Source organism: Schistocerca nitens, chromosome 2 (genome assembly GCF_023898315.1).
Source record: "Schistocerca nitens isolate TAMUIC-IGC-003100 chromosome 2, iqSchNite1.1, whole genome shotgun sequence".
Classification (NCBI taxonomy): Eukaryota; Metazoa; Arthropoda; class Insecta; order Orthoptera; family Acrididae; genus Schistocerca; species Schistocerca nitens.
In genome coordinates, this window is record NC_064615.1 from 257,589,392 (window position 1) to 257,614,671 (window position 25,280).

Consider the following 25,280-nt stretch of genomic DNA (forward strand, 5'->3'; position numbering starts at 1 on the left):
TATGGTGGATTGCGGAGTATGTATGTAGATGTAGATGTAGATCTCCTCCTATGATTTTTACCCTTCCCCCCATGTTTCCCTCCAGTACTAAGTTAGTGATACCTTGATGCCTCAGAATGTGTCCTACCAACCAATCCCTTCTTTTAGTCAGGTTGTACGACCAAGTTCTCTTCTTCCCAATTCTATCCAGTAACTCCTTATTAGTTACATGATCTACCCATCTAATCTTCAACATCCTTCTGTAGCACCACATTTCAAAAGCTTCTATCCTCTTCTTGACTAAACTGTTTATCATCCATGTTTCACTTCCACACATAGCTACACTCCATACAAATAGTTTCAGAAAGTATTTTCTGACACTGAAATCTATACTTGATGTTAACAAATTTCTCTTCTTTAGCAACACTTTCCTTGCCGTTGCCAGTCTACATTTTATGTCCTCACTGCTTCTACCATCATCAGTTACTTTGCTTCCCAAATAGCAAAACGCATTTACTACTGTAAGTGTCTCATTTCCTAATCTAATTTGCTCAGCATCACCTAATTTAATTTGACTAAATTCCATGATCCTCATTTTGCTTTTCTTGATGTTCATCTTATATCCCCCTTTCAAGACAGTGACCATTCTGTATATCTTTTGCAATATGCAAATATTTGTCAGAACATCATATCCACCACATACACACAGCAAATGAACATAGCATCAGTATGTCATAGTTTGTCATACTTGTGTTTTTGTTTAATAAACAAATGAAAAGACAACCAAAAGACACTTCTGCAAGATGGCATAATTGATTTTTTAAATAATATTTAATGACAATTCATTGTCTTTTAATGTGAGTACACTTGCACAAGAATACTACCTTGTTTATTTGTAATTATTATGAGTGTTCCGAGTGTGACCAATACTACCTTGTTTATTTGTAATTATTGTGAATGTTCAGAGTGTGACCAAATATTTATAACATTTCTTTTATTTAAATTTTGTTGTAATATGAAGTTTAGTGTGCAAAACTGATCAAGACAAATCAAATTATGTCTGCAGCACATAAGAAAAATATATCTTCAATGGGGATAGCCTTCAGCCAATGGAGAAGGAGACAGTAATGGAACACTATGGGAGTCAAGTGGACTGGGACTTTTCAAGTGAAGACTCAAGTGTGCGATTCTGGACACTTTGTGTCAAGTGCTGGAAGAAGACAGACCTCACTATGGCAGCGGGCATGATTGACTAATATAGGTGATTAATTCTGGGGAGTGAATGGCTGCTACAGTACTCTGACTTTTGAGGGTATTTTATATTTTGAGAGATCCAAATGTGTTCCAGAGTAGGACTCTAACTTATTCCACTTGTATTACAGAACTGAAGATAGGTTATGAGTTACTATTCATTGTATTGTGTGTTTCAATTTGCGAATCATCATGCTGAACTCTGAAATGTTTTGAGCTGATGTATATTTTGTGTATTATGAGCATGAAATGGAATTAAGTTTTGCATATCTTTGATGACTGTTTAGATTGGGGATGTTGCTACCATTTTCATAACACTCTCAACACAACTTTACTGCAATGATAAGGGTATTTTCTGTCTATATTTTGATTGACTATCATGGACACTTCCCATTTATTTGGGATGACCTTTCTTGAATAAAACTTATTCAATATAATTCTATATTGTCTACATCAATTACAGATGTTAGAATAGAGCCTCTGTTAAATTATTCATTTAACTTTTATTTTGTATTTATGTGTATTTTATTTACTCACAATTCTAGCCAGTGCATATGCAGTTTGACTGCAGGATCATAGCTACAAGTTATAATTTGCAGTGAATTAGCTGTGGGACATGAAAGCAGATGCGCACAGCTCAACCCCATGACTACATCAACACATTCATTTTAAACAGCTGTGCATCACCCAAGTACCTAAACTATGAGTAACAACAAGTAAAAAAGCAATTTGTGTGCTCGTATGGGATGCTGCTTGGAATGTGTTTGGGTGGCTGTTTTGTTGTGGCACAGTATGTGTACTTACACAATAATATGAGCATTGACTCAAAAGCTAGTTAAGTCGCTAGGCTGGTTTTTATATATATATATATATATATATATATATAAATATAACAGAGGGAAACATTCCACGTGGAAAAAATATATCTAAAAAGAAAGATGATGAGACTTACCAAACAAAAGCGCTGGCAGGTCGATAGACACACAAACAAACACAAATATACACACAAAATTCAAGCTTTCGCAACAAACTGTTGCCTCATCAGGAAAGAGGGAAGGAGAGGGAAAGACGAAAGGATGTGGGTTTTAAGGGAGAGGGTAAGGAGTCATTCCAATCCCGGGAGCGGAAAGACTTACCTTAGGGGGAAAAAAGGACAGGTATACACTCGCACACACACACATATCCATCCACACATACAGACACAAGCAGACATATATGTCTGCTTGTGTCTGTATGTGTGGATGGATATGTGTGTGTGTGCGAGTGTATACCTGTCCTTTTTTCCCCCTAAGGTAAGTCTTTCCGCTCCCGGGATTGGAATGACTCCTTACCCTCTCCCTTAAAACCCACATCCTTTCGTCTTTCCCTCTCCTTCCCTCTTTCCTGATGAGGCAACAGTTTGTTGCGAAAGCTTGAATTTTGTGTGTATATTTGTGTTTGTTTGTGTGTCTATCGACCTGCCAGCGCTTTTGTTTGGTAAGTCTCATCATCTTTCTTTTTAGATATATATATATATATATATATATATATATATATATATATATATATATATATATATATATATATATATATATTGTTGCTAATTGTTGCACTTTTTCATTTGTATTAAATATCAGGTTTCAATTATGTTTCTGTTGTGCTACAATGATGTCTGCTTGTCTCTATAACTGCAGGTGACCTACTTGTGTCTACAGAGTATACTACCTAATGGCTCATCCAGTATACAGCAGAGGGGGGGGGGGGGGGGGCTAACTTCAGACAGTCCTCAGGTACATGCTACATATATTCTGCTACCTGAGTAGCTTCTTCAGCTACATGTATGAACTAATGCGGGGGACTCTAGATTTCTTCACTCAGTAGCACAGGTGAAGAAACATGCACCGAAAACACTTCAGCCTTCCACCCAGCTTCAAATTTGAGGGCCACACACAGACCTGGGATTGAAACTAAAAATCATGTGCTGTTGTTACATCCCATGAACAATCAAAAAGAATGAAGAATGGTCTGGAGACTGGTATCCTCACTGGGTCTACTTCCTGAACTAGTTACTCTTTCTGGAGCAGTTTAATCATCTGCCTAATAATGAAGCTCCTGTAACAAGTAACTCCTTCATTTGTTCAATTTTGGTATTAGAAGGAACTAATTAAGTACTTGAAAGTATTCCAAAACTTTAGCTTATCTGACCTCATAGTCTAAATAACTGATGTGAGACACAATATGAGGGTGGTTTGAAAAGTTCTCAGAACGGAATAGAAAAAAAAGTACTTACATCAGTAAAACTTTTTTTATTTTTCAATGTGGTCTCCTTGTAGATTAATGCACTTGATCCAACAATGTTCTAGTGCCTTGATCCCATCTTGAAAATGAGTTTCCTCCAGGCCTGTAAAATAGTTGTCAACTCTGGCTATCAATTCTTCATTTGAAGTGAATCTTTGTCCACCAAGAAAAATTTTCAGTTTTGGGAAGAGTTGGAAGTCTGACAAAGCCGTATCAGGTGAATAAGGTGGGTGTGGTAACAATTCATACCTTAGTTTGTGTAATTTTGCCATGGCTATGGTACATGTGTGCGGGCATGCATTGTCTTGTTGGAAGATGGCTTTCTTCCTGCCTAAACCTGGCTTTTTTCATGTATCTTTTGTTGCAATTTGTCCAGGAGGTTAGCATAGTATTCTCCAGTAACTGGGACAAAAAGTCTTGTTCATTTCTACTAAATTAGGCCAAACAATGTTCCAATTTGTCTATTCTCATGCGTTTTTGATCCAGCGTCAAGAGTCATGGCACCTGTATTGCAGATAATTTTTTCATTTCTAATTCTTCAGTTAAAATATGATATACCCTTTCAGATGACATCTGGCAAGCATGAGCAATTTCACACGCTTTCAATCGGTGATCCTCCATGGCCATTTTTTGCACTTTTGCAATGATTTCTGGAGTAGTGACACATCTTGGCTGACTACTGTGCGGATCATCATCTACCTTCTCCTGAGCAAATTTAAATTAATTTGTCCACTTGGCAACAATTGAATATGAAGGAGCAGAGTCCCCCCACCCCCCACCCCAGTGTATTCTGGAAATTGACGTGAATGTCCTTTGCTTTCATACCTTTCTTTAAGAAGTATTTAATCACAGCTCGAATCTCGATTTTTTCCATCTTCACAAATCACTACGCGGGAACAACAATAGAGCCACGTCACCGCCACACCTATCATCCAAGAGCACTGACATGGTATGTGTTTACAGGCAACAGTCCATTGAATATCATGTGAACAGCTCATTGCACTAGTGCTGACCTCTCGTGGTGATATCAAGAACTTTTCAAACTGCTCTCGTAAATATGGCTTAAGATTGCTAAGCTACTGTGCACTGCTACGACCTAATGTGTGAACCTAATGCTTGCAAAAATCAACAAACTCATAAATAAAAAAATACTTCTGAATGTAGACAACAAAGAAAGAGTTACTGCTAAATTCTATATATAAGCAGATAGTACTGCTCCTATGGCTGCTGCTCACTGCTCAACATCTGTTGCATTACAAGCAACTTGCAAATGCTGATCATTTGCACATATGATCAATTTGGAATGCTGATATAAAGAACTGCTTTCAGAATTTATGTATTTCAAAAAGATATTTTACATAATGGGGTTCATGATTAGCACTAGTTGTCTGGTCCTACAAGTCTTCAACCTACCTTCAAATTTAGTTATTATAAATGAATTAAATATGACAGTCATTGTGAAGCAGATATATTCCTATGAAAACTTACTTTCAAAGTTTAGAGAAACAGTATTAAGTGAGGAACCTAGGAATGTACTACAAGTCCGTAAATACTGTTCCTGAAAGGACCATTCAAACATGATTAGATAATCACAGCACATACAGAGGCAATACTCTTCCTTGCAATTCACACTGGTCTGAGTAGAGATGTGCATGTACATGTTCTTGGGTATTGTTGAATCATCTGTATTTGATATAAGGAAATTATTAAATAGTTATTGAAGAACAAAAATTCAATAACTTTTTTCCTAATGATTTCAGAGTTATTTGTCACCTAGGGTACTAAATAAGTCAGAAATTTCCATGTTAAATGTAGAAGCTGCTAGTTGATTTCTGTTTCATAGCTCAAGGGTTCTAAATTGTGTTTAATTTGTCACCTTTCATGGTTTTTAGATAGTAGAGGAAGACTACATAACTGGGCAGCTTGCAACAAAAAGTATCTACATACATATATGTTCTCCATAAGCCACCACATAGTTCATTGTGGAGGGTACCTTTTACACTGCTAGTCATTCCCTTTTCTGTTCTACTCACAAGCAAAGTGACAGAAAAACAAATTTCTCTATGCTTCTGTACATCTTGTCCTTGTGGTCCTTAACACTAGACGTACACTGATTAGCCAGAACATTATGACCACCAACATACTATTGATATAAACCCATCAAGATGATAACAGCATCACCTGGTGAGGAATTACTGCTAGTCATACACATACAGAGTGAATGTAGTATCATTTAGCAAGTTGTCCGTGTGTAGAACGAGAAGGCACACAATCTGTCTGAGTTTGACAGAGGGCAAATTGTGATGGCCCAGAAGTTTGCACAAGAATTTTGGAAATGGCACAACTTGTTGGGTGTTTGAGGAGTGCTGTGGTGAGCGTCTTCAACACATGGCAAAACTAAGGTGAAACCATATCCAGATGTCATGAGGTTCAGTAGCCAACCCTCATTGCAAATGTTGTATGTTATGGGCTGAGCAGACTGGTAAAACAAGACAGGCATTGAACTGTTTGGAATTAAAGTCAGACTTTTTTGGTGGGTAGAGTATAAGGTGTCTGAACACACAGTGCACCAATCTCTTCTAACAAAGGGCCTTTGCAGCCGATAACCCATGCATGTGTCAATGTTAACACAACGACATCAGTAACTACAACTGAAATGGGCACGTGACCATCGGCACTGGTGATTGACACAGTGCCAAAATGTTACTGTTACCGTCTCCATCATGCCAATGTGAAGACGCAAATCTGTCTTGTTCCAGGTGAACAGCTCTATAACACCTGTATGTTGGGATGGAGTCTAGCTGTCGGTGGCTCCATTATGCTCTGGAGAACATTCACATGGTCATCCATGAATCTAGTGGAGCTCATGCAAGGCACCATGATGGCCAAGAAGTATCATACAGTGGTTGCAGACCATGTATGCCCCTTCATGACAATAATGTTCCTGACAGCATTCGCATCTTTCAACAAGACAATGCGCCATCTCACAAGACCAGGACTGTGATGGAGTGGTTTGAGGAACACAGTGGCAAAAGTCCACTTTATGTGCTGGTCAAACACATCTGGGATTGTGACTAAACGTGGCGTCAGAGCCCATTGTACCCCTCCACAGAATTTACAGGAATTGGGTGACTTGTGTGTACAGATGTGGTGCCAACTCCCTCCAGTGACCTACCAAGGCCTCACTGCTTCCATGCCACGATGCATCGCTGCTGTTATCTGTGCCAAAGGTGGATGTATCAGATATTAGGTAGATGGTCGTAATGTTCTGGCCAATCATTGTATGTTAATGGCTGTAGGATCATTCTGTATGGTACAATAAGTGGTGATATGAAATGTATGTCCTTGTTGGAACCATGAGCTATACTAAAAGTTGTGATGTAAATTAAAAAAACAGCAGTGTACACACATATCATTGCACTGATTACAAGTGTAATCATGTAAACATAGATATGTTGCTATTTCATGTATTGCAAGTTTTGGATATAATTATATGTGCTGCTATGTTAGCTGCTGTATCCTAGTATTTTCCATCCCATCTTTTGCAGATCTGAAGATGGCTACAGAGAATTGCCAGAACTGGTCATCTGTATGAATAAGTGATTTTAGTGAGCCTGGCAGTTGAAAATTTATTCAGTGTTCATAATAATGCAGATCTCTCCCATGCTGCTGATATCAGAAGAGTATATTGTAGGATTGTTTTTCCTACTTATCTGCATTACTTGCGCACTCATTTGAACATTGTTTTTGTAGGAGAAAAGAAATGAAAAATTTATCTACGTGAAACTTAAGTCCGTTCACTGTTTATTATGATACAAGAAAAACTACTTAATAACTTGTACTCTTATTTATTTTTGAAATCAAGGTTTCATACTATCTTAGGTAACAAAGTTATTCCTCCATAAGTGAGTACTTAGTTGTCGAACATAATAAATCATGAACCACAAATTCGTCTGTATTATAAATTAGTGGCTTGTCGTCATGTTCAATTGAGCATTGTCTTAGTGGAGAGTTTTACTTAACAATATATTTAAATGCAAGAAAATGGAAATGGAAATGGTAAAAAAATATTTCAGTCTGTTTGAAGCATCAGAGATGAACTTCAGGGTGCCATTAGTAGATTTTATTCCTGCTGCACATTTTAGAGGTTCTTGGTTTGTATGTGGGCGAAAATGGCAAATAGGATGTCCAAGTCCACCTGTAAAAGAAATATAATAATTACACACTTTGTCTGGAATCAAGATTTCGTTGTTTAAGCAATTTCATTTTATTCATTTTGTGATGCCTGTTAATGCCGTTAACATTTAAGCACTTCAGGAGTACTTGTTTGATTGTGATAACATAATTTTTCTAGGTAAATTCCAGAAAGAAAAAAGGAGAGAGAAAGAGTGATTTTAATAAGGTACTTGTGAAGCATTTCCAGGAAAATACACTATATTTATCTCAATTTCTGATTTTTACGAATCTAATGAGAAACTTGTTATTCATTTTCAGAATTCATTGTCATCTTTCTATAGTCTAACAGTAAGCAAATATGCTTCTTACCCACTAAATTTTATTTTTACATGATTCATTATCTATTCCAACTGTATTGTCTTGCATGAATGGATACTATGTAAGATTGTCAATTAAATGTCAGTGACATGGTAGCTAGTTACAGATTATCAGTTGAGAATGGACAAATATAAAAAAGAAATTACTTGTGGTTTTTTTAATGGAACCATTCCAACATTTGGTTTAACTGATTTTGAGACACAATGGGAAACCTAAATTTGTATGGCCAGTTGGGTATCTGACCCCTACTCCTCCCAACTATGACCAACGTGTTAATTACTGAATCAACTCACTCTTTTTGTTTTTCTTTAAAGTAGCTGAATTTATTTCAGTTTATTTTTTATTTCATCTGCATTTTTATTCTTCCATTCAGGATGCTCTTCATGATATTTAAGTCATATTATTTCTATATACACTACAGAAATTAAAAAAAAAATATTTTTGGAAGTGTAGCTGACAGCAGCTTTCTAAGTTTTAAGAATCCTAATGAGCTGGGGCTACTATTTCCATTTTAATATTTTTTTTTAAAAAAAGCATAAAACATATTTTTAAAACTGTAGAACAAAAGGGGATATATGTCTCAGAAGCTACAATAGCGAGATATGTACAAGGAGCAGGTAGGAGGGAAAATAAGTTGCATGTTGACTTAGGAATTTGGAATTAGATCTTAACAAACAGAAACAATAATTATAGGAGAACAGGATCAGAAAAGGGAGGTAATGACAGTGGCATGTAAAGTACCCTCCGCCACACACCGTTGGGTGGCTTGCGGAGTATAAATGTGTATGTAGATGTCGATGTAGAGAAAATGAGGAGGAGAGGGGGAGGAGAAGAGGAAGAAACAATAATTGCAAAATGAAGGAGAAAAACAATAATTATTCATACTTTCATGGGAAAAGGTGGGGAGGGGGGATTGGGGGAAGAACACTGAAGAGTTTAGAGAAAAGTTGCTGATGCAAGAGTTCAGTTAAAGTTAAATCTGGCAAAATATTAAGAGAAAATTATTTAATTGGATAGATAAAAAAATCTTCCCCCATGAACCAAGGACCTTGCCGTTGGTGGGGAGGCTCGCGTGCCTCAGCGATACAGATGGCCGTACAGTAGGTGCAACCACAACGGAGGGGTATCTGTTGAGAGGCCAGACAAACATGTGGTTCCTGAAGAGGGGCAGCAGCCTTTTCAGTAGTTGCAGGGGCAACAGTCTGGATGATTCACTGATCTGGCCTTGTAACATTAACCAAAACAGCCTTGCTGTGCTGGTACTGCGAACGGCTGAAAGCAAGGGGAAACTACAGCCGTAATTTTTCCCGAGGGCATGCAGCTTTACTGTATGATTAAATGATGATGGCGTCCTCTTGGGTAAAATATTCCGGAGGTAAAATAGTCCCCCATTCGGATCTCCGGGCGGGGACTACTCAAGAGGACGTCGTTATCAGGAGAAAGAAAACTGGCATTCTACGGATCGGAGCGTGGAATGTCAGACCCCCTTAATCGGGCAGGTAGGTTAGAAAATTTAAAAAGGGAAATGGATAGGTTAAAGTTAGATATAGTGGGAATTAGTGAAGTTCGGTGGCAGGAGGAACAAGACTTTTGGTCAGGTGATTACAGGGTTATAAATACAAAATCAAATAGGGGTAATGCAGGAGTACGTTTGATAATGAATAAAAAAATAGGAGTGCGGGTTAGCTACTACAAACAGCATAGTGAACGCATTATTGTGGCCAAGATAGACACAAAGCCCATGCCTACTACAGTAGTACAAGTTTATATGCCAACTAGCTCTGCAGATGATGAAGAAATTGATGAAATGTATGACGAGATAAAAGAAATTATTCCGGTAGTGAAGGGAGACGAAAATTTAATAGTCATGGGTGACTGGAATTCGTCAGTAGGAAAAGGGAGAGAAGGAAACATAGTAGGTGAATATGGATTGGGGGGAAGAAATGAAAGAGGAAGCCGCCTTGTAGAATCTTGCACAGAGCATAACTTAATCATAGCTAACACTTGGTTCAAGAATCATAAAAAAAGGTTGTATACCTGGAAGAATCCTGGAGATACTAAAAGGTATCAGATAGATTATATAATGGTAAGACAGAGATTTAGGAACCAGGTTTTAAATTGTAAGACATTTCCAGGGGCAGATGTGGATTCTGACCACAATCTATTGGTTATGAACTTCAGATTGAAACCGAAGAAACTGCAAAAAGGTAGGAATTTAAGGAGATGGGACCTGGATAAACTGAAAGAACCAGAGGTTGTAGAGAGTTTCAGGGAGAGCATAAGAGAACAATTGACAAGAATGGGGGAAAGAAATAGAGTAGAAGAAGAATGGGTAGCTCTGAGGGATGAAGTAGTGAAGGCAGCAGAGGATCAAGTAGGTAAAAAGACGAGGGCTAATAGAAATCCTTGGGTAACAGAAGAAATATTGAATTTAATTGATGAAAGGAGAAAATATAAAAATGCAGTAAATGAAGCAAGCAAAAAGGAATACAAACGTCTCAAAAATGAGATCGACAGGAAGTGCAAAATGGCTAAGCAGGGATGGCTAGAGGACAAATGTAAGGATGTAGAGGTTTGTCTCACTAGGGGTAAGATAGATACTGCCTACAGGAAAATTAAAGAGACCTTTGGAGAGATGAGAACCACTTGTATGAATATCAAGAGCTCAGATGGAAACCCAGTTCTAAGCAAAGAAGGGAAGGCAGAAAGGTGGAAGGAGTATATAGAGGGTTTATACAAGGGCGATGTACTTGAGGACAATATTATGGAAATGGAAGAGGATGTAGATGAAGATGAAATGGGAGATAAGATACTGCGTGAAGAGTTTGACAGAGCACTGAAAGACCTGAGACAAAACAAGGCCCCGGGAGTAGACAACATTCCATTAGAACTACTGATGGCCTTTGGAGAGCCAGTCATGACAAAACTCTATCATCTGGTGAGCAAGATGTATGAGACAGGCGAAATACCCACAGACTTCAAGAAGAATATAATAATTCCAATCCCAAAGAAAGCAGGTGTTGACAGATGTGAAAATTACCAAACTATCAGTTTAATAAGTCACAGCTGCAAAATAATAACACGAATTCTTTACAGATGAATGGAAAAACTGGTAGAAGCGGACCTTGGGGAAGATCAGTTTGGATTCCGTAGAAATGTTGGAACACGTGAGGCAATACTAACCTTACGACTTATCTTAGAAGAAAGATTAAGAAAAGGCAAACCTACGTTTCTAGCATTTGTAGACGTAGAGAAAGCTTTTGACAACGTTAACTGGAATACCCTCTTTCAAATTCTGAAGGTGGCAGGGGTAAAATACAAGGAGCGAAAGGCTATTTACAATTTGTACAGAAACCAGATGGCAGTTATAAGAGTCGAGGGGTATGAAAGGGAAGCAGTGGTTGGGAAAGGAGTGAGACAGGGTTGTAGCCTCTCCCCAATGTTATTCAATCTGTATATTGAGCAAGCAGTAAAGGAAACAAAAGAAAAATTTGGAGTAGGTATTAAAATTCATGGAGAAGAAGTAAAAACTTTGAGGTTCGCCGATGACATTGTAATTCTGTCAGAGACAGCAAAGGACTTGGAAGAGCAGTTGAATGGAATGGACAGTGTCTTGAAAGGAGGATATAAGATGAACATCAACAAAAGCAAAACGGGGATAATGGAATGTAGTCAAATTAAACCGGGTAATGCTGAGAGGATTAGATTAGGAAATGAGACACTTAAAGTAGTAAAGGAGTTTTGCTATTTATGGAGTAAAATAACTGATGATGGTCGAAGTAGAGAGGATATAAAATGTAGACTGGCAATGGCAAGGAAATCGTTTCTGAAGAAGAGAAATTTGTTAACATCTAGTATAGATTTAAGTGTCAGGAACTCGTTTCTGAAAGTATTTGTATGGAATGTAGCCATGTATGGAAGTGAAACATGGACGATAACCAGTTTGGACAAGAAGAGAATAGAAGCTTTCGAAATGTGGTGCTACAGAAGAATGCTGAAGATAAGGTGGGTAGATAACGTAACTAATGAGGAGGTATTGAATAGCATTGGGGAGAAGAGAAGTTTGTGGCACAACTTGACTAGAAGAAGGGATCGGTTGGTAGGACATGTTTTGAGGCATCAAGGGATCACAAATTTAGCATTGGAGGGCAGCGTGGAGGGTAAAAATTGTAGAGGGAGACCAAGAGATGAATACACTAAGCAGATTGAGAAGGATGTAGGTTGCAGTAGGTACTGGGAGATGAAGAAGCTTGCACAGGATAGATTAGCATGGAGAGCTGCATCAAACCAGTCTCAGGACTGAAGACCACAACAACAACAACAACAACAGATAAAAAAATCTACTCACCAAGCAGTAGCAGAACACACACATAAAATATGATTGTAATTCGCAAGGGACCAATGGCCTTTGTAGTGTGGGCCCTTCAACCCCCACAAACCAACCAACCATAATTGGCAAGATTAGGAGCCAGTGGCTCCTTCTTCAGGCAGAAGGGTTAAAGGGGAAGGAAGAGTGGTAAAGGAAAAGGACTGGAGAGGTCTAGGAAAGGGGGTAGATTTCGGGGAAGTCATCCAGAACTGCAAGTCAGAGGAGACTTACTGTACGGGATGAGAAGGAAGGACTGATTGTTGGGGACTGCATCAGATGAGATTTGAAAACCTGAGAGCTTAAAGGTGGGAGAAAGGATAATATGCAGACAGAGATTACTGCTTAAACATCATGCATGAGTTAATAAGAGTGAAAAGTGCATTGTATGTAACAGAGGTGGGAGAAGAGCAGACATACAAACAGATCAGGGGTATGGTCATGGCCTTCTTTTGCCAACCTTTTCATGGGTTGCTTGGAAGGGGCTTTCCTAGGATCCATAAGTCTTCAGCCCCTGGTTTGGTTTAGATACACTGATGACATCTTTACCATAGGGACTCATGGTGAGGCTGACCTGTTAAAATTCCTGGAATCTCTGAATACCTTCTCCTAGATAAATTTCACACTTCTGTCCACATTAAACCTACCAACAAAAAACAGTACTTATATTTTGACAGTTGCCATCCTTTCCATGTCAAACGTTCCCTCCCATACAGCCTTGGCATCTGAGGTAAACATTTTTGTTTGGCTGCAAACTCTTTACTGCAATGCACCACCATTTTCACCTCAGCCTTTACTGCACATAATTATCCCAGCAGTCTAGTTAAATGCAGATTTCCTGGGCCATCACATCCAATCCTGGTACTGCTGATCCCTCCAAAAAACAACTTCGGAGCACATCCTTGGTAACTTAGTATTATCCTGGTCTGAAATGTGTTAACCAGCTTTGCCAGGGCCTTGACTTCCTAAAATCATCCCCTTTTTGAGATCCATTCTGTCTGAAATTTTTCCCACCACACCTAGAATAGTTTTCCATCACCCTCCCAATCTCCACAATATCCTTGCCAGACCCTATGCTCCTTCTGCATCTATCTCCCTACCCTATGGTTCTTACCCCTGTGATCGTCCCCACTACAAGATTTGCCCTATGCACTCTCCTTCCACCAACTATAACAGCTCTCTGTAACTGACAAAACATACACTATCAAAGGAAGAGCCACCTGCAGAATGACACACGTCATATACCAGCTGTTACGTAAACACTGTTCAGCCTTCTACATCGGCATGACTGCCACCAAATTATCAATTAGGATTAATGAGCATATGCAGAGGGTGTATAGTGGCAACTCGCAATATCCTGTTGCAGAGCATGCTCTGCAACACGACATTCTTGACCTTGGCACCTGTGTCATCACATGTGCCATCTGGATTCTTCCCCCAGACACAAGGTTTCTCAGAGCTCTGCAGGTGGGAACTAGCACTACAATGTGTCCTTGGCTCCTGCCACCCACCTGGCCTCAATTTACGTTAATTTCTTCCATCTCAGCATTTCTTAACTTTAACTACTCTTTGCTTCACTCCGTTTTAGTTTTCTACATCTTTCATTGTCTTTCCCATCTATTTTTTTCACCTCCCCCCTCTGTTATGCACAATGCTTTTAGCTTTTCACTCGTGTTAACTCATGCATGATGTTTAAGCAGTAATCTCTGTCTGCATATTACCCTGTCTTCCATCTTTAAGCTGCTGGGTTGTCAAATCTCATCCAATGCAGTCCCCAACAATCAGTCTTTCTTTCTCATCCCATACGGTAAGTCTCCCCTGACTCATGGTTCTGGATGACTTTCCCAAAATCTACTCCTCCTCCTAGACCTTTCTTCACTCCTCTTCCTTCCTCTTCACCCCTTATGCTAGAAGAAGGAGCCACTGGCTCTGAAAGCTTGCCAATTACAACCATCTTTTTTGTGTGTGTTCTGCTGCCATTTGGTGAGTAGACTTTTTTATCTATCCAATTAAATAATTTTGTCAATAATTGAGAGTATTACCGTATTTACTCGAATCTAAGCTGCACTTTCTTTCCAGTTTTTGTAATCCAAAAAACCGCCTGCGTCTTAGAATCGAGTGCAAAGCAAGCGGAAGTTCTGAAAAATGTTCGTAGGTGCCGCCACAACTAACTTCTGCCGTCATACTGGCACCAAACCCTCTGCGTCAGTTTTTAAAAAAACAGCTTTTTTTCTCTGCCTCGAGTTTTCAATACTGCATTTTCATACATTATCCGATGTAGTAAATACAAATTCCGTATTGTCCATCTTCGAATGTAGCAGCATTTCAATGTACTACGAAAATCTTCGACCATAGACGAAAATCCGACTGGCAAGACTGTTTGGGATGTTTGTCAATATGGCCAACTGTAAGTTCTGAATTTTTTCCTACCTGTGAGAAGAGATGGTTCCTTAAGCCCGGTCCACACGCAACGATCTGTCTGCGTAGACATCGGCGCAGATGTCTGTACATGCAAAAAGATCGCTACAAATGTGGTGTGTTCACACGACACAAACACCAATCTACTACTCGCCTGCCATCTGTCGGTGTAGAAATGAAATATCAGTGGCAAGCGACTACGCTCCCCGTAAACGTCAAAAATTTAAATCAGTTATTTTGAAATATAGAAATGGAGGAAGTACTGTTATGGTCTGTGTTCACAACTTGTGTTGCAAAAAACATTCAGACCAACCGCAGGAAACAGGAAGCGGTCAAAATAGTGTAGACAGTGGCTGCTAAAGCTAAAGCTGTTTTCTCATGTAAATTTACTTTGAGAGTTTCAGGGCGAACCTGTTTTGTTTTACATTACCTCGTGTTCCATTTCCTCGCACATTGACACTTCAATTGTACTCCAAGCAGATCAAATTACCATAACGTTGGCTGGTATACTTGATCTACTCCTACACCAGTCCACCTAGATTCCTGAACTTTGGATAACTCTTTTCGGTAAACAGTTCGCTGACAGACTTAATTTACTTGACTTGCCTCCATGAACTCATCCTTCAGGACAGCGTAAATAGCTTCACATGTGTTGGGTATTATTTCACTCAACGCTTGTTTCGATATTGCAGTTGAAAATTCCAAATCCTTGTAGCTCCTTCCTGTTGCTAGGAATCTTAATGTTACCGCCAGCCGTTCATGAGGAGAAATTGCCCTTCTCATACAAGATTTTTTCTCATAATATGAGGGGTTACAAGCTTTAAGAGATAATTATAAGTTTCGACATCCATCTGTAAATAATTTCGCCAGTTCGCAACGAAATTATTTTTTTATTACAGTTTCTCTGTTTGCCGAGTCATCAACTGCCCGCAATTTTTCAATTAGAGCATTGTATGCTGCTGTCTTTTTGCCTTGGTCACTATATTGTTTACTGTTAATCTTCCACAAACATGGGTGGTTTCTATATATTTCAATGAATTCACTTACAAACTCTCGAAAACACTGACGAGTATCCGCCATTTTAATGCCCTGTGCGCACATATACAAACACTAGACTGAGCAAACAGCTGTTTCGCGCCAGTTTTGTAGCGACCTCCTGTCCACACGCTCCAACTTGTCTGCGCAGATGTGGTTTGAACCAACAGATTTGAGAGGTTTCGCTCAAACCTCCAACTCCAACTTCCAGGTTTGCACACACCTTATGTTTGTGCTAATCTTCTGTCCACACGCTACAATCTGTCTGCGCAGATGTGATGTGCGCAGACAGATTGTTGCGTGTGGATGGGCCTTTATAGGAACTTTTATGAATTGTGAATCACACGCAGTATTCTCTTCACCATAAGAATAATACGAATATAAACATTTTGCTGTGTATTCTTTCGCGTTTGCTGCTAACTCATTAAAATCCTGTCTGCCTAAAAACTACGAAACTAGAGTGAGACAACAGCAAACGCGGAAGAATATACATATCGTGTCATGTTTATATTCCTATTATTCTTATGCCTAATAGTGATACAGTCAGAAATGAAGTACGACAATTGACTAGATTATTAAATCTAAGATGACTCTAATTTTGGCGCAGAATGTAATGTAATAAATAGGCGCCTGCAAAGGTTTTCAAACGGAGAAAAATTTTCGCTTAACTCTCGTTTAGAACATCTTCTATCATATGCTGTATATTATTTGGTTCTTGTTGATCTCTCTCTCTCTCTCTCTCTCTCTCTCTCTCTCTCTCTCTCTCTCTCTCTTTTTTTTTTTTTTTTTTTTTTTTAAAGCGGTGGTAGCGTGCACAAAAGCAAGCCATGCCACGTGCGGCGACAGGTCGTAAACACTCATTATCAGAATGCGACAAATAATGCATGACTCAGTACAGTAACGCATTTTCAGCTTAGAGTGACGTAAACACCTATAACAAAGAGAACGGCACTTATCAGATCAAAGAAAAATAAGCAATCAATGCAAACCAGACAAAGTACGCGAAAACGGGAGGGTACCCATATAAATACGGACGGAGCACTTGACACTTAGCAATGGCGGTCTGGTAAAGCTTAACTGCTAAGCTCACCACTCGAACCAGTATCATCAATCATTCGACCTAAATTGTGTCTCATATTACAATGGACCAACTTTGTTTCGATTTGGAGGTGGGGCCTAAAACTTTTCTCTCCCCTTGAATTTCGAGTCTCAAATTTCAGGTGCGACATAGATTCGGGAAAGTTTTTTCCCTTCATTTCGAGTCTCATTTTTCAGGTGCGGCTGAGATTCGAGTGTGGCTTAGATTCGAGTAAATACGGTAAGAGAGTAATAATGATATGTTGTGAAACTTCCTGGCAGATTAAAACTGTGTGCTGGACCGAGACAAACTCGGGACCTTTGCCTTTCGCGGGGGAGGGGGGGGGGGGGTGGAAAAAAAACCATCTGCTGGACAAGATCAAATTCCATGCTTCCTCCTTCATAATTGCAGTAACTTTATCAGTAAACCCCTAGCCCACATAATAAACTTCTCATTCCTGAATGTTGCATTTCCTGGTATGCTCAAAATTGCAAAAATTATACCTGTCCACAAAAAAGGAAGCAAGGAGGATCCCAGTAATTATCAACCCATTGCACTGCTTTCAACTTTTAGTAAAGTATTTGAATATATAATGGCCACCAGAATCATATCCTTTCTAGACAAAGAAAATATCCTGTCACCTGCTCAGTTCGGCTTCCAAAGTAAGAAAGCTACAACTGAGCTTGTGGACAAAAAACTCCCAGCCATAGGTATCTTCCTAGATCTAACAAAGGCCTTTGACATGGTTAATCATAGTATACTTTTGCAAAAGATGCGTTCCTATGGAATAAGAGGAAATGCCTATGACTGGTTCAAAAGCTATCTGGAAGATCATCAGCAGTATGTCGAGTTAAATGAAACTAAGCTCTCAGGTACAGCTAGCACTCTACATTCCTCCATACATACCATAAAGCAAGGCGTTCCCCAAGGCTCCGTCCTGGGCCCCTTGCTGTTCTTACTTTACATAAATGACCTTCCTCGCAGCCTACCAGACACAAAAACCCTTTTGTTTTCTAATGACACCTCTGTACTCATATCTGCGCCCGAACAAATTCTCCAATCTAATATAGATAGGACCACAGATCAAATAAGTTGATGGCTTCAAAGTAACAGGCTGCTTCTTAATGCAAAAAAGACAATTGGAATAAACTTCCACACTGCCCAAAACAGAAATCCATTACTACCAACTATATCACTAGAAAAAAAAAATGTTAAACTTGAAAATGAAATAAAATTTTTTGGGTCACTATTACTGATACATTCACATGGAAAAGGCACATTGACGTTACCAGCACAAAACTTAGTAAAGTATGCTTCATGATTAGATCAATAAGGAACGTCACTAACACAAGTACCCTAACTACAATGTACCATGCACTCTTTCACTCTGTATTTAACTACGGAATCATCTTCTGGGGCCAAAATTATGAATCAATTAAGATATTCAAACTGCAAAAGAAGATAGTCAGAACAATTATGTTCAAAAAACAAAGAGACACTTGTAAACCATTATTTAAGAAACTAAATATTTTGCCCCTCCCATGCCAATACATACTAGAATTATTATTCTTTACCAAAAAAGTAGCAACAAAATTAGCAAAAATATGGATTACCACGATTATGACACAAGATCAAAAACCTCTCTAAGAATACTTCCCCACTCAACAAAACTGTACAGTGATGGTGTCAAGTGCATGGGAATAAAATTATACAACCATCTTCCAACTTTTATACAAGAAATCCAAGAAATAAATAAATTCAAACAGACGGTGAAATCTCTTTTAATAAAAGACTGCTTTTATACCATCCAGGAATATTTGGTATCAAAATTGTCTTAGCGCATGATAATGTATCAAAGCTGAATGTTATTAAGTCAATTTTGTCACATCATGTAACTATTCTCTGTAAAGCTGTAACTTTAAGTAACATAATTTGTAGGTAATGTAAAATAATCATTCTTCTGTGTTCTTGTTTACTGTTTTAGACTCCTGTAAACTGTATATTTGTATTGACTTATCCCATATCAGTTGTACAAGCCATTGTACTGATTTGATCTACAGGACAAATAAATAATAAATAAATAAAATAAAGTGCCCTACCAACTGAGCTACCCAAGCACGATTCACGCCCCGTCCTCACAGCTTTACTTCTGCCAGTACCTCATCTCCTACCTTCCAAACTTAACAGAAGCTCTCCTGCAAACCTTGCGGAACTAGCACTCCTGAAAGAAAGGATATTGCGGAGACGGCTTAGCCACAGTCTGCGGGATGTTTCCAGAATGAGATTTTCACCGTGCAGGAGAGCTTCTGTTAAGTTTGGAAGGTAGGAGACGAGGTACTGGCAGAAGTAAAGCTGTGAGGACGGGGCGTGAGTCGTGCTTGGGTAGCTCAGTTGGTAGAGCACTTGCCCGCGAAAGGCAAAGGTCCCGAGTTCGAGTCTCGGTCCGGCACACAGTTTTAATCTGCCACGAAGTTTCATATCAGTGCACACTCCGCTGCAGAGTGAGCATCTCATTCTGGAATGATATGATGTTCTTGCATTGAATGAGTGTGTCAAAATGTAAAGTGCCCTATTTTTCTGCTATTGTTTGGCATAGTGTAAAGTGCAGTAGTTAATTGTTATTTCTGAAGTATATCATTTGCAGGACACCATTTATTCTTCTGGAAACATTTGTGATATCTGTGCCAACAATGGATGCTAAAACAGTATGGCTATGAAATGGTGTGCAACAAACTTTTGTTTCTTACTAAATTCTCCTGATTAGTCCTGCTTGAATACAAGGTATATATTCCCTTTGATGTCCTTAAGCTTTTCCACAATAGCTGCTTTCTTTTAAAAAAAGTCAAATTTTAGTTTATTCTTGCCAATTTTGTGCATAGTATTTCTCCAAGATCTTTTTTCCATTTGTTTTCTTCTCTTCCATCCTAGAGGTATATTATTATTGGCATATACTATGTATCTTACTGAGAGCTAATTTCCATTTTATTAGTACATATTTATTACATTAGAGGGTTTTACAGTATCATAGCAAATGAATTGTTTTACTGATACTTTACCTCTTTTGGAATGCATATTAATTCATTTCCTTAAAGCTCAGGTGTCCACATGACCTCAAATATGTTTATCTGGAACTGTAATCTTTTATTCTGTCAACATCTTTGTGGTAGCAGGAAGGATATCTAGCCACCAACTATCACTAATATTGCTGAGACCCATACAGAAATGCTGACCATGTAGGGACATGGGAAGAGGCAATGAAGAAGAAGAAGAAGAAGAAGAGGAGGAGGAGGAGGAGGAGGAGGAGGAGGAGTCTCTCAAGCTCATCCTTCCATCATACCTAATGTTTGACTGCTGCATCAGACCCTTAAGTACTAAACCAACAGCCTTGCTCACATTTGTGTGATGCGTAGATTTGAGAACAGAGCTAAACTACACAAAATTTGTCTGTACTTTTCATGCATAAAGAACTATTCACATGTGGGTTAGTGGAATGAAGTTAAGAAAATAAGAGAAAGATAGGGAATAATAACATATGCAAAGGAGATTTAGATGAAAATTACAGTGTACAACAGAAAACAATAATAAAAATATGAAAGAGGAAAGGTAGAAAGCAACTGGATGAACTCAAAATTTTACTTGAAAAGTATATACAACATGATAACAAGAGTGCCTCACTTGTTCCGGAAATTACAGAAATGCCTATGCTCTACTTGCTCCTACCAATTGTCCATGTGAATCACTTCATAATATTCTTCCCAAAAGAAAGTAAGTAAATAAGGAAAGCAGATTAGGATTTATTGTTACATAAAAAATTAAGTTGTCAGAGATTGAGTACAATCTCAGACTAGAGAAGGATGAAAAATGAAATCAGCCGTATTATTTTCAAAGGAACTAACCTATTATTTGCCTTAAGTTCTTTAGTAAAATCACAGGAAATCTAAATCTAGATGGCTGGATGGGTTTCGAATCCACTGCACCATGTAGCTCACTTCTGAAAGACATTTGGACGGGTACAGTACTGTCTCTGTATGTAACACTAATAATAATGTTATTTTATTTTATGTAGATCCACTCATTGTTGTCTGTTATCATATTATTACAGTGGAAGTAAAGAAAACATGTTTTACAAAAATGAGCAGTTAAGATAATGAGATTTCCTGGAAGAATAAAACTGTGTGCCTGACTGTGACTCAGTGCTGGGGCCTTTACCTTTTGTAGACAAGTGCTCTACCAACTAAGCTATCCAAGCATGATTCATGAACCACCCCCCAGATTTACTTTGTGGAAGTTTAGAAGATAAGAGTGAGGTACTGGTGAAAGGTCATGAGTTGTGTTTGGATACCTCAGTTGGTAGAGTACTTGCCCGTAAGAGAAAAAGGTCCTATGTTTGAATTCCAGTCTGGCATACAGTTTTAATCTGCTAGGAAGTTCCTACCAGTGTACACTCTACTGCACAGTGAAAATTAATTCTGGAATGAAAGTAATACATGAAAACACATACTGTGGTGAGGCTTCCTCAAGGTTCTCGAAGAACAGATTGAAACACATACTGGCATTTCTGTCTATCTGCACTAGTGAAAAAAATCTGTAGATGTGCTTCCAAGCAAAGACTGTGAATCAAATTGTAAACACTACAGAAATATGAACCAGATTGTGAGATATCAACTATTGTTACCGAGAAACTATTCAATCATTTGTAAGCTGATAAGACATATATGAAGTCTGGAAGTGCAAACTCTGAACTTCAAGGAATGTTATATTTACCACATTAGCAGTCTCATAAAATGTTTAAGAAAACTGGTAAATTACCTCCTCAGGACACTCATACCAATTGGGAAATCGTATGTACTGGGTGCATCACTGTCACTGCCTTCTCCTGAAAGATTCATTTCAGCCTGCCAAGCAATCAGTCCCCTTTCTTCTGGTGTACCTGCCATTTAACATCAAATATTAATCAATTAGTTCCATGAATGAATGGATTAAAGCCAGGCAATATAAACAGTTCCCAGTTGTTGCTTTACCTGGAATTGTGTTGTCAAGAAAGCAGCCTACAAAACCACCAACCAAAATACTTGTGCTACATAACACTGTAAATATGCTGTCAGCAACTTCACTTCCTGTCTGAATAGCATTTGTCTGCTTTACCATCCATTTTGAAAGCACCTGTAACATGTAACACATACAAAATACAGTGTTCTTTAGAAACATATTAGTAACTGAAAATTACTGGCAGATTAAAACTGTGTGCCGGACTGAGACTCGAACTCGGAACCTTTGACTTTTGCGGGCAAGTGCTCTACCATCTGAGCTACCCAGGCACAACTCAAGCCCTGTCCTCACAGCCTCACTTCTGCCAGTACCTCATCCCTACCTTCCAAACTTTACAGAAGCTCTCCTGCAAACCTTGCAGAACTAGCACTCCTGGAAGAAAGGATACTGTGGAGACATGGCTTAGCCACAGCCTGGGGGATGTTTCCAGAATGAACTTTTCACTCTGCAGTGAAGTGTGTGCTGATATGAAACTTGCTGGCAGATTAAAATTGTGTACCACACTGAGACTCAAACTCAGAACCTTTGCCTATCGCGGGCAAGTGCTCTACCATCTCAGCTACCCAAGCACGACTCACTCCCTGTCCTCACAGCCTCACTTCTGCCAGTACCTCGTCTCCTGTCTTCCAAATCATCATATCAGCGCACACTCCTCTGCAGAGTGAAAATTTCATTCTATATTAATAACTGTTAACTTCACTAAATGAAACTTAACATTTTAAAAATGTAATTCTGCATTCTGTACACGTACCAATGGGAAAAAGATAGAAAATCCCAGAATATATAGATTTCTTGATGAATTTAGATCTACATACTGAAGTGCAGACAACCCTGAAACAATGTGGTATTTTAGTTGAAGTCATAAGCTTTATTACATGGAACACACTTAAAAAATACTTTTAGAGCTAATTACTCTATGATAATCTCTATATTAAAAGTTTTGGATGATGCTACCCAATTTTATTACAATCTCATAAGTTGATTCACTTTCTGCTCATGTGCAGTGAACCAGTTTCAGTGACACTCTAAGTGAAATAGCTTTCAATTGTGGTTGTAAGAAGTTTGGTAGTGCAAATTCATGTCTTAAAAACAGGGCTCATTTTTTTATTTATTGTTTTAATTCTTTGTAGCTCATAGTTCTTGTGGTGAGGCTTAATGCCATCTTCAGCAGTTTTGAATATAGTACTGTAATACATATACTTGTGCTTCATTGTCTGTCAGCATGCAGTGAACTAGTGTTCGTTATGTACTGGAACTGTGACAGTGAGCTTCCATAGCTTAAGTATTAAGTTATGAGTCATGGACCAGGCTAAGGTGAGGTGGCCTGAGTTCTTGAATTATACTGATAGATGTAGCACTAGTACAACAACAATAACAGAAGGGAGTATCTGTGAAGAGACCAGACAAACATGTGGTCCCTGAAGAGAGGCAGCAGCCTTTTCGGTAGGTGCAGGTTCAATTGTTACAGTCTGATGTGCAGTCTGACAGCAAAGCAATGGGTTGCTGACTCATGAGCCTGCCAGTGCCACATCAATGAGAAATGGGCACAACAATTCTGGGTGGTCACATCACAAAGCAGGGCAGGACAACAACAACAACAACAATGGGTTATTATCAGCAGAATATCAGAATGCCATCACTGCAGGTGCTCCCCTCACCAATAGGTGGCTTTTATTTTAATGACAGGAGACTCAGACAGTGCGGAACTATTTACCCCAATGAAGATCACGTGCCTGAAAATAGTCCACACTGCGTACAGCCACCAAGGCAATAATTCAGCCAGTGCTCATAGGGCTACACTCCAGGCTTTACGCCAACTGCTCCAAAGTTCCTCATTTGTGGTACACTTGTGCTTATCACCAATACGGTAAGCAACTTTCATCTTGGTAGACACAGACACCAGACTTGTGGTTAAACTAGCTAGACTTTATTCCTTGTGCTTAATGGATAACCATCTCAGTCCAGAATTAGGCCTTGTGCTACACCTCACTGAGTTACTGCTTCACAACGAATCTTCAATGGGACTAGCCATGATAGTCTACTGTCAAACAGCAGTCCTCATGCTACCTTTAAGAGTCTTCCTATGCTTCTGTAACTAATTCACCACAGTTGGGTGACTTAGTGAGATGCGTATAAGTAATGTCATTCCAGAATAAACAAGTTACAATTTTCCGTCCGCTTGGTTGCTATTTTGTCTGTATATCTGTATGGTCATAACAGCAATAGTCTGGATGACTGATCTCGCCTTGAAACAACAGACAACATGGCCTTGTTATGTTATGAATGGCTGAAGCCAAGAGGAAACTACAGCTGTTGTTTTTCCCGAGGGCATACAGCTCTTCTACATGGTTAAATGATGATGGCATCCTTTTTGGTAAAATATTCTGGAGATAAAATAAGCCTCATTCAGATCTCTGGGAGGGGACTACTCAAGAGGATATACTCATCATGAAAAACAAAACTAGCATTCTACAGGTCACAATATGGAGTGCTAGATTCCTTAATCAGGAAAGGACAGATAATTAAAAAGAAAATGTATAGGCTTAAACTAAATGTAGTGACATGAAGAACAGGACTTCTGGCCAGATGACTAAATAAAATTAATTAGGAGTAAGGGGCCATTGACACAATTCACACATTTTCATGATTGTTTTGGAGCTCTCACCCCCACCCCCCATCCCTCTGCTGCCACCCCTCTCTCTCCTTGCCATAGACAGTCACATTTGAGTGACCCCCTCCCTGGTATGACATAACATACTTTTCAGTTTTAAATTTAAAAATTATTAAATAAAAATAACACTTCCAAAATTATTTATGTATTTCTGCATATAATCTTATTTCATAAAATCAAGCTTTAATCAAACATTTTACAAGATTCACAAAACATTACAAAACCACTGAATGATACAAAATTTAATCATCATGTGTCCAGGGTCTTTGTACCCATTCCTTTATATTATTTATGATTGGCATACCAGTCACTTACTTCTTGATTTGGATAGTATTGGGAACATTCAATGTGTCCTCACTGTCTTCATGCAGCCATATAGAACAGTCATTGTTCATCAAACGAAGGACTTCCCTGGCCCATCTAGCTGCAATTCTTTGATGATGAATCTTCATGATGGGCAAAACCTCTTATTTGCTCTTATGTGATTCCATGTGTCGGTTAGTGTTTTTGTCTGATGAAAAATTTAGGCCACAGATGCCACACAATCATTTAGATAAGTGCGCCTGGACACTGGGGCAATAGCCCACAATCAGAATTTGGTT

General features: G+C 38.8%; 2 protein-coding genes across 3 annotated transcripts in view; one reads left to right on the plus strand and one right to left on the minus strand.

Annotated features, from left to right (window-relative positions):
- The window catches only part of LOC126235981 (integrin beta-PS-like), a 251,926-nt gene extending 250,540 nt beyond the window's left edge, over positions 1–1,386 (plus strand). Inside the window, exon 16 of the mRNA XM_049944961.1 lies at positions 1,046–1,386. The gene's annotated coding sequence lies outside the window, so the exon portion shown is untranslated. The remainder of the gene's footprint in view (positions 1–1,045) is intronic.
- Positions 1,387–7,386: 6,000 nt separating this feature from the next.
- Positions 7,387–25,280, minus strand: part of LOC126235982 (solute carrier family 23 member 2) — a 281,884-nt gene continuing 263,990 nt past the window's right edge. For both annotated transcript variants that reach the window (XM_049944964.1, XM_049944965.1), the window contains exons 11-14: positions 22,759–22,838; positions 21,980–22,121; positions 21,768–21,888; positions 7,387–7,705 (exon numbers count right to left, since the gene is read on the minus strand). In XM_049944964.1, coding sequence (XP_049800921.1) covers positions 7,621–7,705; positions 21,768–21,888; positions 21,980–22,121; positions 22,759–22,838 — 428 coding nt within the window. In that variant the 3' untranslated portion in view covers positions 7,387–7,620. The remainder of the gene's footprint in view (positions 7,706–21,767; positions 21,889–21,979; positions 22,122–22,758; positions 22,839–25,280) is intronic.